General features: G+C 48.7%; 7 protein-coding genes across 7 annotated transcripts; 6 read left to right on the top strand and 1 right to left on the bottom strand.

Annotated features, from left to right (window-relative positions):
- Nucleotides 1–130: 130 nt before the first annotated feature.
- N7517_005778 (uncharacterized protein) lies at nt 131–1,743 on the top strand (the record flags this gene model as incomplete). The annotated part of the gene is made up of 3 exons (XM_056723508.1): nt 131–155; nt 219–1,461; nt 1,530–1,743. 3 exons carry the CDS (start codon nt 131–133, stop codon nt 1,741–1,743), a joined length of 1,482 nt encoding a protein of 493 aa, XP_056579758.1.
- Nucleotides 1,744–2,973: 1,230 nt separating this feature from the next.
- On the top strand, nt 2,974–4,875 carry N7517_005779 (phosphatidylinositol-3-phosphate-binding protein BEM1; the record flags this gene model as incomplete). The annotated part of the gene is made up of 3 exons (XM_056723509.1): nt 2,974–2,979; nt 3,191–3,913; nt 3,973–4,875. The coding sequence occupies 3 exons, from the start codon at nt 2,974–2,976 to the stop codon at nt 4,873–4,875; spliced, it is 1,632 nt and encodes a 543-aa protein (XP_056579759.1).
- Nucleotides 4,876–5,803: 928 nt separating this feature from the next.
- On the top strand, nt 5,804–7,657 carry N7517_005780 (AFG1/ZapE family ATPase; the record flags this gene model as incomplete). Its single annotated transcript, XM_056723510.1, has 4 exons — nt 5,804–6,149; nt 6,210–6,663; nt 6,726–7,242; nt 7,310–7,657. 4 exons carry the CDS (start codon nt 5,804–5,806, stop codon nt 7,655–7,657), a joined length of 1,665 nt encoding a protein of 554 aa, XP_056579760.1.
- Nucleotides 7,658–8,431: 774 nt separating this feature from the next.
- Nucleotides 8,432–10,748, top strand: catA (catalase catA; the record flags this gene model as incomplete). The annotated part of the gene is made up of 3 exons (XM_056723511.1): nt 8,432–8,629; nt 8,706–9,131; nt 9,195–10,748. 3 exons carry the CDS (start codon nt 8,432–8,434, stop codon nt 10,746–10,748), a joined length of 2,178 nt encoding a protein of 725 aa, XP_056579761.1.
- A 692-nt stretch (nt 10,749–11,440) lies between these two features.
- N7517_005782 (putative di-, tri-valent inorganic cation transporter) lies at nt 11,441–13,268 on the top strand (the record flags this gene model as incomplete). Its single annotated transcript, XM_056723512.1, has 10 exons — nt 11,441–11,522; nt 11,596–11,645; nt 11,700–11,744; nt 11,793–11,940; nt 12,004–12,084; nt 12,131–12,234; nt 12,292–12,559; nt 12,618–12,697; nt 12,749–12,982; nt 13,053–13,268. 10 exons carry the CDS (start codon nt 11,441–11,443, stop codon nt 13,266–13,268), a joined length of 1,308 nt encoding a protein of 435 aa, XP_056579762.1.
- A 2,451-nt stretch (nt 13,269–15,719) lies between these two features.
- On the top strand, nt 15,720–17,673 carry N7517_005783 (putative glutamyl-tRNA(Gln) amidotransferase subunit A; the record flags this gene model as incomplete). The annotated part of the gene is made up of 7 exons (XM_056723513.1): nt 15,720–15,995; nt 16,048–16,146; nt 16,205–16,278; nt 16,329–16,428; nt 16,482–16,903; nt 16,958–17,081; nt 17,137–17,673. 7 exons carry the CDS (start codon nt 15,720–15,722, stop codon nt 17,671–17,673), a joined length of 1,632 nt encoding a protein of 543 aa, XP_056579763.1.
- Nucleotides 17,674–17,727: 54 nt separating this feature from the next.
- N7517_005784 (class I SAM-dependent methyltransferase) lies at nt 17,728–18,666 on the bottom strand (the record flags this gene model as incomplete). Its single annotated transcript, XM_056723514.1, has 1 exon — nt 17,728–18,666. One exon carries the CDS (start codon nt 18,664–18,666, stop codon nt 17,728–17,730), a length of 939 nt encoding a protein of 312 aa, XP_056579764.1.
- Between the last annotated feature and the right edge of the window lie 26 nt (nt 18,667–18,692).

Below are 18,692 nucleotides of genomic sequence, written 5' to 3' on the forward strand. Positions count from 1 at the left end.
TCGAGTCCTCCCCCTTCGTAGCTCTTTACTTCCTTTCATCTTGTTTCTTTGTTTTTTTTTTTTTCTTTCAAATCTTGCATCTACGATGAGTTCCAGCGTACCACCTTGGCGCTCTACCGCTCCAGGCACAATGTCTAGTGCATTTCCTCCAGCTGGTAAGATGAATAATCCGACCCGAGTCTGGTTAGTCCTGTGTCAGGAGGCTAACAACCTGACAGCGGCTCCAGCATACACTCCAGTCCAAGCGCGTCGTAGCCTCGCCCATCATACCAAGCCAATGAATGGGACCATTCCTCCCCAGCCCACCCAGTCGGCATCACCGGATACAGAAGCCCGGGCACGAGTGGAGTTCCCACCACCAGTACGCTCGTATGTGCAACGCTGTTTTGCTCCCGAAAACCAGGTTGCAAGTGTGAGCATTCCTGAAATGCAGGAGAAGTTGAGACACGTCATTACGGACGCAGCCCAGAATGACAAGCTGGGATTGATCGACTGGGAAAGGCTACCTTTGCCCCAAACTATGGTGCAAAATGAACGCAACAAAATCCTGGCCAACCCCAGTTCTTCAAATTGGGCGTCCAGTCACCCAATTTCTCCGGGGGATGCCACACGGAAGCGAAAGTCAACTGATGGCCATCATTCGGAGACTGGATCGCCACCATGGAGAAAAGCTAACCGCAATCGTTTTGAAGATCGAGTTACTCACCCTACCACAGAGAAAAAACCACGCATAACACTGGACCAGTCTAGTAAGTCCAAAGCTAATTTGGAGATGAGGAGGAAGCGTTTTGAGGGACTAGGGGCCAGCGGGAACTCTCCCTCTTCTGCAGGATCGCCGATGCGTGCTGCCGACGCGGATCAAGGCCCCGTTGTCGGGCGATGCCAAACCTTGGAGAAGAATTACTTCCGTTTGACCTCCGCTCCCAACCCGGACAGCGTTCGTCCTCTGCCGGTTTTGCAAAAGGCCCTGGATCTATTGAAGAGAAAATGGAAGCACGATGGCAACTACGGTTACATCTGTGACCAGTTCAAGTCTTTGCGTCAAGACCTAACGGTTCAACGCATCCGAAATGAATTCACCGTCGTTGTCTACGAAATCCACGCGCGCATCGCCTTGGAAAAAGGGGATCTTGGTGAGTACAACCAGTGCCAGACCCAGCTACGAGTGCTGTATGCGCAGCAGCTGGGGGGACACCCGACGGAATTCAAGGCCTATCGTATTCTTTATTTCATTTACACCCGAAACTGGACGGCGATGAACGACGCACTAGCCGACGTGACTGCAGAAGATAAGAAAGACCCGGCCGTGAAGCATGCCTTGGATGTTCGTTCTGCCCTTGCACTCGGGAACTACCATCGTTTCTTCCAGCTGTACCTCGATACCCCGAATATGGGAGCCTATCTCATGGACATGTTTGTCGATCGTGAGCGGTTGAGTGCTCTCGCAACCATGTGTAGAGCGTAAGTCTTTGATCTTCCCCCGCTCTGTTTAAGCCTTCCAATTGACCTTTTTTTCTTATATATTATAGATACAAACCAGATGTCAACATCCGATTTATCACAGAAGAGCTTGGATTCGAGTCCGATGAGCAGACCGCACGTTTCGTTCTAGACAACTCCTCCGAAGAACTGCTGGAGGAGAAGAACGGAGCTGTGAAGCTGTTGACGGGCAAAGCCGGCTCGCTGTTCGATCAAGCCAAAGCCGCCGCCCACCGCGTCGTCGATATCAAAGGCCAGATCTAACCAAGTTCTCATTGTCCGTTACTTTCTTGCGCCAAAGGATCATAACCCATTGGATCTCAGTCGATGCCATTTTCTTGTCTTTTTTTTTGGCGTATTTTCAAAAGCGACAGGCGTTCATCACATACGTTCACACACATGGATACAACATAGCCTTTCAAGAGTTCTTACCATTTTTGTTCGTTACCTTTGCTCGTTCTCGGCATCCGGATTTTTTTTTCACAGGATTGCCAGCGGAGTTCCGATACTAATACCCCCCGGCGTCTGATTCTGGAGTCGATTTTTTTGGAGCACCAGAGGGCCAAATGACGTGCTCTTTGACTCGGACAGAGGTTGCACCTTGGCATAGTAAATACCTACAATATCCAATCTATCCCGTACTTATTCCAATGACATAAAAAGCCACGTGATAGCCAGTAATGAGAGGACGGGAAGCAATTAAAAATTTCTACATTTTCATACCAATTTTTCTATTGCCCTTTTTAAAACATTTAAGCAGATTCTAGGCCCTTTTTGATACATTTTCTTTGTGGGGTCCGAGTATATATAGCATTTCCCTAAACGGAATTTCCAGAAAATTCCTAACCCGTTTAAGATCCACGGTTTTATGTAGACGTCAACCATGGTTAAGGCAAAAGATTCTTCTTTTCTTCTTTTGTTCTTTTAAAGATGTGTAGTATAATGTAGGTATGTGTAGTATAATACTCTATATAATATAAGGGCAAAAAGAGTGTCACATGCAGTCTAGGGTGTGATTCCGTTGCAGATTATTGCCCCAACGGCGGCAATACGGTAATCTCGAGATGGACATGGCAAAAGATACCTGTACCTAGGTAGAATTGAAAAAGGCGAATTCCAAAGACATTCCAATTATATTATTTTTTTAGAGCCAATCATATTCTAGAGCCTTTTCCTGAAGTGTATATCCCAAGGCTCAACCTTGAAAGGTTCAAGGTTTCAGAGATACAGTGTATTTGCCATTGCCCATTAAAAGGTTCATTGTTCTAGATATTTCGATACTATATTGTATAGAACTGATCTAAAATACACTCTATACACATCTCTATACATAAAAATCACAAAGAAAGAAAAAAAAAAGTAAAAGCGGGCCTGACAATCATCCAAAGCCGCGTGGTTGGAACCGCAAGATTAGGTATACATGGCTAAAAGAGTCCTACTCCTCCTTTTTCCTCTTTGCATCTCCTTGAATCCCTTTTCTTCTTGACCTTTACCATGAAGGTGAGTTTCCCCAGGTATTACTCGGTATATTTAATTAATCCTTCCAAAAAAAAGGCCTTTAGACGATCCTTGAAGGGGGAAAAGGACCCCAAACATCATATCTCTATTACACCCAAATCCGCTATTGCGATTTTACCCCCAAAAAAAGTGAGTTCCTTGCTTTAAAACCCCCCTCCCGACTTTATTCTTGGCAGTGGCTTACCGAATTTAGGTGATCAAAGCTCTCTACGATTACCAACCGGAGGGAACCTCACAGGAATTGGCATTCAGCAAGGGAGATTTCTTTCACGTTATCAGCAGGGAGGACGATTCGGATTGGTACGAAGCGTGCAATCCGCTGATCCCTAGTGCGAGGGGGCTTGTGCCCGTCTCCTTTTTTGAGGTTATCGGCAAAAACGAGAGGGATAGTGGGGGTTCCGGCGACTCCAAGGATCACGACTCAGGATTCTCCCGTATTTCCCACACAGATTCTTCCATCCCCAAGAACGGCGCATTCAGAATGTCTGCACTCAAGGGTCAAGGCGCCATGGTTTATGGAATTGTCCAGTACGATTTTCAGGCGGAGCGACCCGATGAATTGGACGCAAAGGCTGGCGAAGCCATTATCGTCATCGCCCAATCTAACCCGGAGTGGTTTGTCGCCAAACCAATCGGTCGTCTCGGTGGCCCAGGCCTGATTCCCGTTTCTTTCATTGAATTGCGTGATATGCAGAGTGGACAGGCTGTAACCGACCCGTTGGACGCGGTGCGACGCGCCGGTGTTCCCAAGGTTGAGGAGTGGAAGAAAATGACAGCGGAATACAAGAACAGCAGTATCACACTGGGCAAAATCGAGGCTGGTCACGGCAATGGCAATATGATGGCTGTCACCTCGGGCATGGAAAAGATGTCCATGGGCCATCAGAGTCAAATGAGTCAAAATGGCAATGTTTATGTAGGCGAAATCGTTGACTCCCCCGCGATTCCAGTTTTACTAACTATGCGCTTGAGCAGGAGCACCAACGTACCGCCAGCAAGGGAACTTTGTCGCAAGTGCCCATGTCGCAACAAAATTACCAACTCCTCATCCCCGTTTCCGCCTATATTCCGCGCTACTGTTTCGACAACGACAAGTATTGGTACATCATCGAGGCGAAGATGGAAGACGGTCGCTGCTGGGAGCTCTCGCGTTACTACCACGATTTCTATGACTTCCAGATCGCCCTTCTGACCCAATTCGAAGACGAAGCTGGCAACCGTGGCCGTGGGCGAACCCTCCCTTTCATGCCCGGTCCTGTCACCCATGTCACGGACGCGATTTCCAACGGCCGACGACAGAACCTGGACGAATACATCAAGAAGCTCCTGTCTATGCCCCCGCATATCTCACGTTGTCAACTCGTGCGTGAACTCTTCTCCCCCCGAGAGGGAGACTTCGAAATCGACCCCAATGCGTTCGGTGAGGACGCCCGGTTCTCGGGTGGATCTCAGCACTCCGTCGGCGTGGATCCCCAACAAAGTGTGTCCCGCCAGTCTTCGCAGCAGCAAATCAATGTGTCCACCGACCGGGTATCCCAGCAGCGTGCCCCAGCACCCACCCCTTACGCTAACGGTGGCCCGCCACCCATGAACCGCCAACCCAGCTCTATTACCCAAGCCTCCGGCGCCTCGGCCAATAGTGCCATGAAGGTCAAGGTGTTCTTCCAGGATGACCTGATTGCGATCCGCATCCCATCTGGTGTTAGCATGCAGCACCTCCAGGACAAGCTATGCGATCGGTTGAAGATCCAGGATGACATCGTTGTGCAGTACCGTGACGAATCCTCCGGCTCCTATATTGACCTCCATACCGATCAGGATCTGGAGAACGCCATGCAACGGAACATCAAGCTGACCCTCTTCGTCAGCATCGCATAAAAACAAACACTTGTTTCTTTCTTGGTGTTGCAGTCAATAGACTTGCCCTTGATTTCATGAGGTTATTGTCAATCTCAGATTAATGTTTGCCATGAGTAAGGTTGGTGCATTGGAGTTTTTGAATGTTGCGTGGTTATTCTCTGATTTCTCATTTCTTTCTCTTCTCATTTTTTTCAAACTGGTCATCAGTTCTTTGAGCGATTTCACATGGTCCCATGAGGACGAGATCGCGATTTAACGAATCTGATGCGAGATGTACGGCATGCTTTCCTTTCTATCTGCCTGTTTTTTTTTATGCTTTCTTTTTTTTTCTTCTTTTTTTTCTGCGATGTCGCATTATGGGCTTTCACGTTGTTATTTTCTGTGTCAATTTCACACCAGATCTACATCTCATCCTGTTCAGGATCATACCCCGGTCTGCCTGCCTCTGTGTCGTGTACATATTTTTTAACTTCTCGTGCATATACCGGGTGAGCACTTTCGTATGAGAGTGGCTCAACTGTGATGTTCCACAGCTCTTTTATCCCCAATATAAATTTCGATATACGTTCAAAAATTACATCTCTTTATGCTAGTAGAAATGCGGTGATATATAGTCACGTGACTCTTCTCCCGACGGATCTTTTCCCCAGAAACGGAATGTAACAAAGGCTGTCAGCTAGAAGTTTTGCTTATTGATCAAGACCTGCAGGGGCTGTATATATATTTTTTGGTGCTTGTTGTAATTTGCTATCTACAGCCTAAGCTTGGAATCTCTACTAGCTTACGAGGACCCGCCGCTCTCCGGAAGAAAACAAATTCTTGCCTACAATACAATACCTCGGTTAACGCCTTCGCATTGCAACCGCTCTTCCCTATCTAAGTCCCACCTCGAGTCCGCCGTCGCAATACAATCAGAAAAAAAAATAACATCCAAAGAAGGACATCAATGAGCCGCCCATCGGCAAAGCTATACGCAGAGTGCTTCCCGAGCGCGCTGCGGGCGCCTCGGGGCCTCCGCCCTACGAGGTTGCGGGGCACCGCTCATAGATCTTATGCCACGGAACAGAGAGCGCTCGATACACTACGGCGGCCGAGTCGATCTACGCTAGCATGTGTGTCTCTGGAGAGGATCCGCCCCCAGTTGGCTGTTCGGTTACCGCAGAATGGGCGGTGTCTCGCCACAGTCTCGGGCGGCGAGAAGATCACCACCGCTCCACCGCAGGATGGGCCCATGAGGGAATATGATGCGCGTGTGCAGGAGGGGAGACTGAGGGATGATGAGTATCAGAGAGGTAAGTTGTGACCAACTCCGGCGGAGCACAGTTCCAAGCTGACCTGCGTTGCTTTCACAGGGATTATCCAAAATCTACAGGACCTCTTTGAAGCGCTGAAAGATTACAACCCGCCCAAAGTTGTTCACCCCGAGCCCGAGTCTTTGGATCCTCAGCAAAAGTCGTCCTTCTTCGGATCTTTGTTTGGCGGGGGTGCGAAGAAAAAGACAAAAGCTGATATCCCCGATAATCTTCCAAAGGGACTGTATATGTATGGCGATGTCGGGTGCGGCAAGACGATGTTGATGGATCTGTTCTTCGATACGCTGCCGTCGAATATCAAGCACAAGACACGCATTCACTTCCACAATTTCATGCAGGATGTACATAAGCGCATGCACGTGGTAAAGATGAAATATGGAAACGACTTTGATGCGCTGCCGATGGTTGCGGCCGATATTGCCGAACTCGCGGGCGTGCTTTGCTTTGACGAATTCCAGTGTACCGATGTAGCCGATGCAATGATCCTGCGACGGTGCGTGTTCTCCCCCCGGACGGGATATATTCAAAACCCTGGCTGACGATTCCCCCAAACAGGCTTCTCGAAATCCTCATGTCCCACGGCGTTGTCCTCGTCACCACATCCAACCGTCATCCAGACGATCTGTACAAAAACGGCATCCAGCGCGCCTCCTTCATCCCCTGCATCAACCTCCTCAAGACCGATCTGAATGTCATCAACCTCAACTCCCCAACAGACTACCGAAAAATCCCCCGGCCTCCGGCTGCCGTCTACTACCACCCGCTGGGGGAGAATGCACAGCAGCATGCGCAGAAGTGGTTCGAGTTCCTGGGCGACCCTGTCAATGATCCCCCGCACACAGCCTCACAGGTTGTCTGGGGCCGAGAAATCAAGGTTCCCCGTGCTAGTGGCAAGGCTGCGCAATTCACCTTCCAGCAGCTCATCGGCACGGCCACAGGTGCAGCCGACTACCTCGAGCTCGTCCGACATTACGATGCGTTCATTGTCACGGACGTGCCGAGCATGAACCATACCCAGCGTGATCTGGCGAGGCGCTTTATCACCTTTATCGATGCGGTATATGAGAGCAGGGTGAGTAACAAGCAACGTTCCTGGTCTTTTTTTTATCATGCGGTCAACTAACAACCCACATCAACAGGCCAAATTAGTCCTCACAACCGAAGTTCCGCTAACAAACCTCTTCATCTCCGAGACCGACGTAAAGAAGACCCTCAAAGGCGACGGAGACCACTCAGATCTCTCCGACGCAATGCGCAACCTAATGGACGACCTCGGTATGTCCGTACAGGCGCTGAAGAACACATCTATTTTCAGTGGTGACGAGGAGCGGTTTGCATTTGCGCGTGCGATATCCCGTCTTTCTGAAATGGGAAGTAAGGAGTGGGTGGAGCGCGGGTCGGGGCTTGGAAACAGTCATGCGCAAAGCAAGGAGGAACACGACGCTTGGAAGAAGACAAGGAGTCATTGGAGTGAAGATAACATGTAGATCTTGTTTCCTTTCTTTTTGTACAGACGCTACATTGTGCTATAGAGAGATACCTGTGCACATAGATCGAGTTTTTTTGGTGTATATAGCATAGCTTTTCTTGGAATTATGAATTATCCCTATATATGGATTGAATTAAATATTTACGAGAACACGTAGGTATATCTACGTGATATACATAGAACACTCGGACATGATTTCCCTGTCAGGTGACGTCACACTCCTAGTTCCCGACTCCATGATAATCCCAGGACATCCAATAAAATGAGAAGCATCCAGGCATAATTGCACGTCATCACTTGCAATCGGAATGATCCACTGTCAATGCCTTGTATTGCTAATGGAACACCATGATCGACCAGCATAGGCAAAAGTTACCCAAGCTATAGCTCCCCCTTTGTGGATCATAGGAACCTGCGTCGCGAATAAAAAGGGACGAATTCCCAATACTTTTGCTTGTTTTGCTCCATTACTGGTTTTCCTGTCGGAATTGGCTGGTAAAGTGCCCGGGTTAGGATACCCGGTCATACTACCGTCATTCTTGCAAAGCACCTGGCTAGACTCGAGGACTTGAGTAATCCACATTATAATTGTACGATTCCATTGGTAGATGCGATCTCGGACATACCTAGGTACATGTTGGAAGATTACATCATTGACTTCGCAATTGGGGGATTGCACAATGTTCAGCTTGATTTTTATATAAAGTAGGAGATACAAACTAACACATACTTCACCTATTCTCTTCCTTCCTTAGTATCAACTACACAAACCATGGCAGCAAATCCAAACCCCAAGACCGTGGACGGCAAAAAGGCCGATCTACAAAAGGACATCGTCGACGTCCACGACAAGCAGCACATGACAACCGACCATGGTGTCAAAATATCCAACCCAGACCAATGGCTCCGTGTCGTAGACGAGAAGAAGACTGGGCCCTCACTTCTGGAAGACCAAATTGCCCGCGAGAAGGTACCTACATACTACTATACCTATCTACGCACAGACTAATATCGTATATGGGAATAAATAAACTAACTAATAACAGATAATGCGCTTTGACCATGAGCGCATTCCAGAGCGAGTAGTGCACGCGCGGGGAACAGGCGCCTTCGGCACGTTCAAGCTATATGAGAGCGCCGAAGATGTAACAACCGCTGGGATCCTGACCGATACCACCCGAGAGACGCCGCTGTTCCTGCGGTTCTCGACTGTGCAGGGTAGCAAGGGTAGCGCGGATACGGTGCGCGATGTGCGCGGGTTCGCCATCAAGATGTATACCGCGGAGGGCAATTGGGATATTGTTGGGAACAATATTCCTGTTTTCTTTATTCAGGACTCGATCAAGTTCCCCGATGTTATTCATGCTGTTAAACCTGAGCCGCATAATGAGGTGCCGCAAGGTCAGAGTGCGCATAATAACTTCTGGGATTTCCAGTATCTACATTCGGAGGCTACACATATGAACCAGTGGGTTAGTATTTCTATTTCCTGTTTGGGTTCTGTGATATCTGGTTGCTGACGCGGTTCGTGGCAGATTATGTCTGATAGAGCTATTCCGCGGTCGTTCCGGATGATGCAGGGCTTCGGCGTGAATACTTATTCCTTGATCAACAAGGCCGGCAAGCGCCATTTTGTCAAGTTCCACTTCACCCCAGAGTTGGGCGTGCACTCGCTCGTCTGGGACGAGGCACTGAAGATCGCCGGTCAGGATCCCGACTTCCACCGGAAAGACCTAATGGAGGCGATCGAGGCAGGGCACTTCCCACGCTGGAAGTTCGGCCTGCAGCTCATTCCCGAAGAGAAGGCCGACAGCTTCGAGTTCGACCCTCTTGATGCCACCAAGGTCTGGCCCGAGGAGCTAGTGCCCATCCGGTACATCGGCGAGATGGAGCTCAACCGCAACATCGACGAGTTTTTCCCTCAGACCGAGCAGGTCGCATTTTGCACGAGCCACATCGTGCCCGGCATCGACTTCTCCGATGACCCCCTGCTTCAAGGTCGCAACTTCTCATACTTCGACACGCAGATCTCGCGCCTCGGACCGAACTGGGAGGAACTGCCCATCAACCGGCCAGTATGTCCATACATGAGCCTGGTCAACCGCGATGGCCAGGGTAGGCATCGCATCACAAAGGGCAAGGTGAACTACTGGCCGAACCGGTTCGATGCCAACCCGCCCGCGACAGAAGAGCAGGGCGGCTTCGTCAGCTACCCGCAGAAGCAGCAGGGCGCAAAGAAGCGCGCGTTGTCAGATAAGTTCAAGGAACACTTCAATCAAGCGCAGGTATTCTACAACTCGCTCTCGCCGATTGAAAAGATGCACGTGGCGAAGGCATTCTCCTTCGAGCTGGACCATTGCGATGACCCAATCGTGTACAAGCGCATGACAGAGCGTCTAGCAGCGATCGATCTAGACCTAGCCAAGAAGGTCGCGACGAACGTCGGCGGTGATACACCTGTCAAGTCCACAAAGGAAAACAAGGGTATCAAAGCCAAGGGCCTGAGCCAGCTTGAATTCATGCCAGAGACACCTGTCATCTCGACACGTCGTATTGCCATCCTGCTTGCCGACGGCTTCGATTTCAACCAGTATACCACGATGAAAGAGGTGCTTAGCAAGCGCGGGGCGTTTGTTTTCACGATCGGTGCGCAGCGCCAGGGCGTGACTGCCGAATCTGGGCAGAAGGTTATTCCGGACCACTTCTTCAATGGCATGCGGTCGACACTGTTCGATGCGGTCTATGTGCCTGGCGGAAAACATATCCAGGCGCTATTGAGTAACGGTGTTGCCAAGCACTGGATCTCTGAGTCTTTCGCTCATCTCAAGGCTATTGCTGGTATCAATGAGGCTGTGCCGTTTATTGAGCGGCAGATCGGGCTTCCTGAGGTCGAGGTTGCGAAGAGTGGTTCTCCGCTGAAGGAATCGTATGGTGTTGTGACGGGCCATGGAGATGCGGTTTCGTTATTGAAGGTTGGCACGGTCGGGCCCGATGCAAAGGGTCTGGCTGAACAATTTATTTGGCATATTTCTCGACACCGTAACTGGGCGCGTGAGCTGGATGGACTTTCTGACCAGATTGCTGCTTGAGTTTGTTGTGTGAAACGAATTGGATGTGACCATGAAAGTTGTATGAGAATTGTATTTTTTTTAATGAGACTTGAACCATTCCAAATTTCTCAGATTCAATCCCTTTCTGTGAAAGTACTACGTATTGAAGATTCTAGTTGGATCTCACATTCAGATGCTGTGATACACTGCGCCGGTGGCGGGCCTAGGGCCTGCATTCTTCATCGGCTGATCTGCAAAACACACAAACCCAATCCACAAGCTCCTGTAGGGCTGGGAAGAAAATATGTTCCTGGAAGATTCCACGCTGTCAAGGTCCTCTGGCAGTTCCATGGGGCCCATGTAGCTCTGGCGCTTCGTACTTGTGCCTAACCCTAAACTTTCCCAAATAACATACCCCAACCGCCATTAGCAATGAGCTGATATACCGCCATTACAGAGAAACCGAACCAATCATTCACTAAAACTCTCAACCTCCCCCATACCACATCACCCACATACCTCATAGCGGCCGGAGCTACCGGTCACATTTCAAGGCGAAGAGTTACACGGCGGGAATATCGGACCAGCCATTGCTTTCTGAACCAAGTTTGGAAGGCAGAAGTATTCACCATTCGCAGCCAAAAAATGATCCTTTTGTAAACGTCAAGCTAGTTTCCAGGACTTTTGCTCCGTTTCATTTCTTCATTTCTTGCTATTGGATCATCGCTGTCATGGTCCTTCATCTATCACGCTCAACGCGGCTGAGCGTTGTGATTGGCATATCGACATGTTTCTTTCTGGCTGAGATTTCGCGTCGGTTGCCCTTTTTCTTGGTTTGGTAGTGGTAGTTTTTGGTATGGACATTGATGTGCTGATACCGGGTTAGTGGGCTTTTATACTCACTCTATTGCTCTGATTGCGGATGCTTTCCACTATGTAGGCGTTATCAGATGTGGATATGGAGTCTTGGTTGGCTAATATACATTGCAGCTAAATGATTTAGTTGGGTTTATCATTGCTCTTGTTGCATTGAAGGTACTTGTTGTTCTGGTTGTGTGGTTATTGTGCTGATGTGAAGTATAGAAATCCGAGCGCAGTGACTCGCCTAAAGAGCTTACTTTTGGTTGGCAGCGAGCTCAGCTGCTCGGTGCCTTTTTCAATGGTGTTCTTCTGTTTGGGTTGGGTGTTAGTATATTTTTACAGTCCATCGAGCGATTTATTGCTCTACAACGTGGGTGCCATCGTCTGGACTGGATGTTGTTCTTGGTTTGATAATGACTGACGGTGTATCTAGATGTTCACAATCCCAAGCTGATGTTCATCATTGGATGTGTCGGATTGGGCCTCAATATTATTAGCGCAGTCTTTCTTCACGGTAAGGTTCGTGGGGCCGTTGTTATTATCACGCTAACAGTACCTAGAACATGGACCTGGACATGAACATAGTCATGGTCATAGCCTATCACCCACAATTGAGATACCCGTCCTACACCTCAGCGAGGGATGTCATGACTCCAGCACCAAGGTAAGCTGCAACAACTCGAAAAATTCAATCAATGGAGAACCGACTGACACAGCTTAGCATCACGATCACAAACATCTTGATTTCGAACAGCATCACTGCGCAGACTCAGGTGGCCACAGCCATGGTCATGGTGGCCATGACCACGGTGATCTTGGCATGATGGGAGTGATGATCCATGTTATCGGCGATGCAATTAATAACCTGGGCGTCATGGCCGCCGGTCTGGTTATCTGGCTCGCAGCACCCCACGCCGGCCGATACTATGCCGATCCCGGTGTGAGCATGTTCATTGCCATTCTCATTATTCTGTCGTCTTTCCCTCTGAGTAAGAGTGTTTCCGACGGAAGAAGGCCAAAAGTAAATAGCAAACTAACACTATCCAGTGCGCCGAGCCGGGATGATCCTATTGGAGAGCGTGCCCACAGGGGTTGACATGTGCGATGTCAAACATGACCTAGAAATGGTAAATCCTACCTCCCATCTCCATTCGATTTCAATTCCTAACAATCACCAGATCAAGGGCGTCAACTCAATCCACGAACTCCACATCTGGCGCCTCAACCAACAAAAAACACTCGCCTCAGTGCACGTTGTTGTGTCCGATAACTCGATGGAGGAGTTTATGAAGACTGCCGGGGTGATTAACGAGTGTTTCCACGCCTATGGAATCCACTCGATCACAATGCAACCTGAGTTGTCGGATGTTGATGTTTCCCATGAACCTCGATGTCGGGTTATCTGCGGGACGGTGTGTGAGCATTTGACATGCTGTGGATGATCGTCTCATGCCCAATAGTGAAAATATTTTCATCAACCAGCCAATGGTCGAGTTAACTCGGTCACATCTTCCTTGGTCTAGTGGTGATGATTTCCGCTTGTCATTAATACCGATAAGCGCGGGAGACCGGGGTTCGATTCCCCGAGGGAGAGATTTCTTTTTTTTTTTAATTGAATTAATACAATGGCTGCTTTGTGATGTCTTTTTTGGTAGAATTTATGGTCTGCGTGACCATGAGAGATTCAGCGAAAGGTGATGGATGATATTGGTGGGCATGACATCGACATACAACCGAAGTAATGAAAATGAAGGTATGAAATCGATGCAGCGAGTAAGTATGGCATGTGGATGAAACGGGTCCCGACGAGAAAGACATGTAAGATGTAGAGCATCGGTTTTGACCTTATGCATCATGCCAGCCATGAAGTGAAACGAAAATTTCTTTTTTGAATGGAATGTCCTCTTTGAGAAAGAAGGCTTGGGAAATATTCGTGGATTTACAGCTTACTAGAGGTTAATGTATTCCGTACAGCCCCGGGGAGTATACAGCTTAGAAATCCATTCGATCCTGCAAGGATTAGTACTTATCCAAGTGGCTGAGTCTTTTTTTTGTGCAATTGCCATTTTGCTTTTGCATCTATCAAGGCAAACACTTGAAAAAAATGGCTGATGGCTCCAGGGCATCCCATGCTCCACAATTCTGCGCCATTTGCAAATCACGCAAGAAAAAGTGCGACAAGCTACTGCCCAGCTGTGGATATTGCATCAGGCAAGGAACACCTCCTATACTGACCGTTTCGTCCTCCGGTAATTACGGTTATAATGCCGTCACCCCGGAAAGTCGCGCTCGAGTCAAATGCAGATGCGCAGATGCGCAGATGCCATTCTAGCGAGCCGATCAACGAAGTGATTGGAAGAAAGACGAGGGATTGTATTTATTAAAATATATATCCCCAGATGCCTTCCAGGGACCAAAGTACTGACTGTGAGTTAGGGCTTTCAATCCCGGCAGTCTAGTGTGACGGCCGGCGGCCTACTAAGCACAATAGCTGATATCTCCCTAGAATGAAATGGAGTCGAGCCAATGCACATCCACTCAAAACTACTTTTGTGATTTAATATGCTTAAAAGACGATGTCTTGGCACTCAAGTAGGGAAGGATAAACACCACATTAATCCACACCTGGAACATCTATGGTGAGCCAACTGGTAAGACAAGTGGCAAGTATCATATTCTCCAAGTAGTGCTCAAAGATGGTGGCTCGGCGCCAAGCTGACCTTGCTAGATTTGATTTGCTTGGGAGCGAAGAAGTGTGCAACCAAAGTCAAGTGAGTCTATCAATCGAGTGTAAACCATGATGTGACTGATAGTTTCAGAGTCTGAGCATGTGATAATCATAAATTTGAGCTATTAGTGTAGTGCTATACATAACTGCTAGCTGAAACAAGGTTTTGAAGTAGCGCGCTTTCGTCAGTGTCGCGTTCTACAAGTAGCACATCGGAAAATACCGCTTTGATACTCTCCGTTTTCCATTTTCACGTTCAACCGCCTTGAGCAATTTCGACAATGATGGCAGGAGTTGAGTTTCTGAACACGTTAGGAGGTCTTACATGCCCATCCCGAACTAATTTCGCGATGACTAGTGACCCAAGGCACCCAAAAGAGTTCAAGATATCAAGCATCTCTGCACTTTCGATAATATCAAAGATATGCGTCGAAATGATGGCGGCAATGATTGCCTGAAGGCTTGATTCATGTGAAGGCACTGAGGTCATGACTTCTTGAATGACATCGGGAAATACTGGAGAGTTCTAACTTTCAGTTGCCTATCGAGAGAACCTTTGGGCAGAGCCGCGATAAATACTTCCATGTTGTTGAGAGCAATTTTCTTAGTTTCTGTGTCCTTCTGTTGATCGCCTGGATCAGGCGGAGCGGTCTCAGGAACTCGATATTGAACAAGTGTGTGCTCATCATTATACTCCCGAAGGTAAAAGAATGAAAGAACACGTTCAAGAGCCGCTGGACTATCTTCCTGGACATCGATGGCTTTCGCAATAGTTTCCTGGGAAAATAAGTAACCGAAATAAATTAACCAAGGTTTCTGTCAATACCTTGAAACCGCCACAAATTGCGCTATAGAAGTAGCTTGACTGGGTGCAAGCAATAGCCTGATGGGCTTTGAAAATAACACCTCGAAAAATAATTTCCATGTCAAAGAACTGCTTCCGTAGGAACAATTCTCTCATTACCTCCTGAAAATCAGATGGCATCGACATGGCCCGGTTTTTGAAATTTTGTTGTTCTCTTGTGTCAAGAAGGAAAATAAAGAATTCAAGAGACCTGTATGTTTCAAAAGGCATATTGGATAACGTGACTATGACACGTAGACATACAATATAAATAGTCAGTTTATAGTTGAGTAGCAATGGTATAGTCTATGGATGCTTAGTGAGAAGGTTATAATAATTTTCATTTAAAAGATATAAATACGATATAACTCAACATTCAAGTATATAGTGTGGACGGAATTAATCCGCTCAGATAAGAACTCTACTATGCAGGTTGTCCAAATGGAAAGCAAATTCCGATTCCGAGATAGCCATGTAGATCATATTGCGGGGGAAAATGAGTAGGACAACCTTGTGTCTCTCTTCCTTTATATGAGCTTACCCTCCGAACATACCATATTCAATCTTATCACTCGACATGACTCTCAACTGGCAGACTCAAGCCCAAAAAGGCAAAGACATCTTGAATAACTCTATTCCGAAGCAATGGCTTCTCCCCGCCGACAGGCTACCGCCAGTCTCGCAGAAGAGTGTGGTTGACTTCCCCCAGCAAAGCGGATCGTTGAACGAGCGCGAGCTCGGTATCACTGACATGTCGGCCACGGCGCTGGTGAAGGAAATGGGAAATGGAGAACTGAGCGCAGAAGAAGTTGTGGTTGCGTTCTTGAAGAGGGCCGTGCTGGGCCATCAACTGGTGAGCTTAAGAGACTCCACCTTTGCAATTCCAGCGTTGACATACTTGTTAGCTCAATTTCGCAACAGAGTTTATGGCCGACGAGGCAATCGCTCGCGCCAAAGAGCATGATGAGTACTACAGACGCACAGGAAAATTGGTCGGGCCTCTGGTAAGCTCAAATACATGTTCAAATCTATAACGGCGATTTTCTAATGGAACGAGCACAGCATGGCATACCAATCAGCGTGAAAGAACACATATCCATGAAGAACCGAACATGTAACACGGGATACGTAGCTTGGTGAGTAGAAATCCACCATGAAAAACCACACTGCTGACAAGCAGAACAAGGGTCGACAAAGTCACCACGGAAGACGCCCTTCTCCTCCAGCTCCTATCCAAAGCCGGCGCCATTTTCCATGTTCGGACTAACCAGCCTCAGTCGTTGATGGTATGTCCACAAATTTAAGATTAGCGGTGTATCCCATAACTAACACTATCTAGCACCTGTGCTGCAGCAATAACATCACTGGCACAACCTTGAATCCACTCAACCGGACTCTAAGCCCAGGTGGGTCCTCCGGAGGCGAAGGGGCCTCAATGGGTTTCCGGTGCGCACCACTAGGGATTGGAAGTGATATCGGCGGATCGATTCGCTGCCCCGCTGCGTTTTGCGGTGTGTACGGCTTCCGTCCATCCTCACTGCGGAACCCTGGAACAGGGATTAAAGTCGCTGCTTCGGGCCAGGAGACAATCCGCGGTGTGGTGGGTCCGATGGCTAGTCGCTCGATTGAGGACCTAGAGCTGTTCCAGAGAGCTGCATTAGAGCAGGAGCCTTGGAATATTGAGACCTCGCTGATGCCTGTACCATGGAAGACGGTTACTCCGACGCGGGATATGACTGTGGCTATTATGTGGGATGATGGGTGCGCCGTGATCCAGATAATTGTTTGCTGTCAGTGTGCTAATTTCTTTCACAGCTGCGTCCGCCCGCATCCACCTATCACTCGCGCTTTGAGACATGCCAAGGAGAAGCTGCAGGCGGCAGGCGTGAGGGTCGTAGACTGGGAGCCGTATAAACACCAGCATGGCTGGGAAGTTATTGTGAGTTCTGAATCTGTTTTAGGCCCACATATGCCATAATTTTAACGTGACTCAGTCCGCTCTATACTACCCTGACGCTGCCAGCAAGCAACGCGAGCTTCTTGCCGAATCAGGCGAGCCAGCACGCCCACTCACCGAATGGGCTCTCTCTTACAGCCGAAGCACGCCTCTTTCTCATCCCGAGGCATGGGCCCTGCACGATCAGCGCGATATCTATAGGGACGAGTACCACGCTCTTCTCAATCAGCGTGGCGTTGATTTTATTCTCTCCCCAACATATCCCGGTGCCGCAGCAGTGATGGGCGAGTCGCAGTACTGGAATTATACTGCAATTTGGAACTTGGTAGACCTACCTTCTGTGGTATTCCCGTCTGGAATCACCGTGGATCCGAAGGTAGATGTGTTGACGGAGCAGGATAGGAAATACGTTCCCAGGGATGAGGTTGACGAGAGGGAGTGGCGCAAGTACCAGGATCCTGAGAGATATGAAGGCACGTCGGTGGGACTGCAAATTGCTGGGAGGCGATTCAAGGACGAGGAGACATTGGCGGCGGCCAAGGTTGTGGAGGAGATTGTTAAAGGAGAGAGTTGAGGGATTTGGGAATGGAGATAAATTACTTCAATTACATTTCTTTCTAGCATAGATTTACGCCTCGATATGTCTCTTCGTAGCAAAGACCATAGCAAGCGGCGTAGCGGTCTTCACTTTCTTCCCCTCAAAGGCCCTTTCCATCTCATCCCACAGTGGATTAATGTCCGACTCTGATACACGCGGTGTCGTCCAGGTAGATGCATAGCCCTTGAACCAGTCACAGTCCTGCTCATCCATCCAATCCGTATCCTCCTCCTCCCAAACAATCTCCTCGTCATCTTTAACCTGACTCTCACCAACTCGATCATTAATTCTAAAAGCATCAATACTCCCCCGAGTATTGACATACAGCCTCTTCACCCGCTGCCAATCCTCCACGGGGAACCCTAGAGCCTCAGTCCCAGAATTCAAGATCCTCAACGCATGATCAAGCATTGGATCATTGACCTCTCCTGCATAAAACGCACACACAGCCCCCCAAGCCTGCTGAGCCCTCTCATTTCCCACAATGCATGGATAATTATAATGCGTGATAACAAGCGTCCCACCCGGGCATAGCTCCCTCACAAACTCCCGAATCGCAAACTCTGGCCTCGTCCAGTGGATACACTCACACGCCATGATCAAGTCGACCGAGCCAGACTCCACAGAGCTCCTTTCGGCACTTTCCTTCAGGAACCGGAATCTGGATTCGGGAAGTCGGGATTCCTCGACGAGGAGTCTGCGAGCGAGCGCAGTGTACCCATCGTTCGGGTCTGAGACAATCACATTGTTGAAGTGGGGGGCAAGGCTTGATGAGACGATTCCGCAGCCGGCGCCGACGTCTTGGGCGAGGGACCAGGCGGAGTGGGGTTTTTGTGAGTGATAGGTGAAGACCTTTTCGAAGAAGGAGGATGGGTAAACTGGTCGGAATGTGAGATAGTCGGACCAGTTCACGCCTTGGTTGGCGTTGAAACCGTATTCTTTAGGGAGTGTGGTTTCGTTGGATGGCATTGTTGATATGGACATTTGAGAAATGA

The sequence above is a fragment of the Penicillium concentricum genome (assembly GCF_028827145.1).
Source record: "Penicillium concentricum strain IBT 3081 chromosome Unknown utg000002l_segment0_segment0, whole genome shotgun sequence".
Classification (NCBI taxonomy): Eukaryota; Fungi; Ascomycota; class Eurotiomycetes; order Eurotiales; family Aspergillaceae; genus Penicillium; species Penicillium concentricum.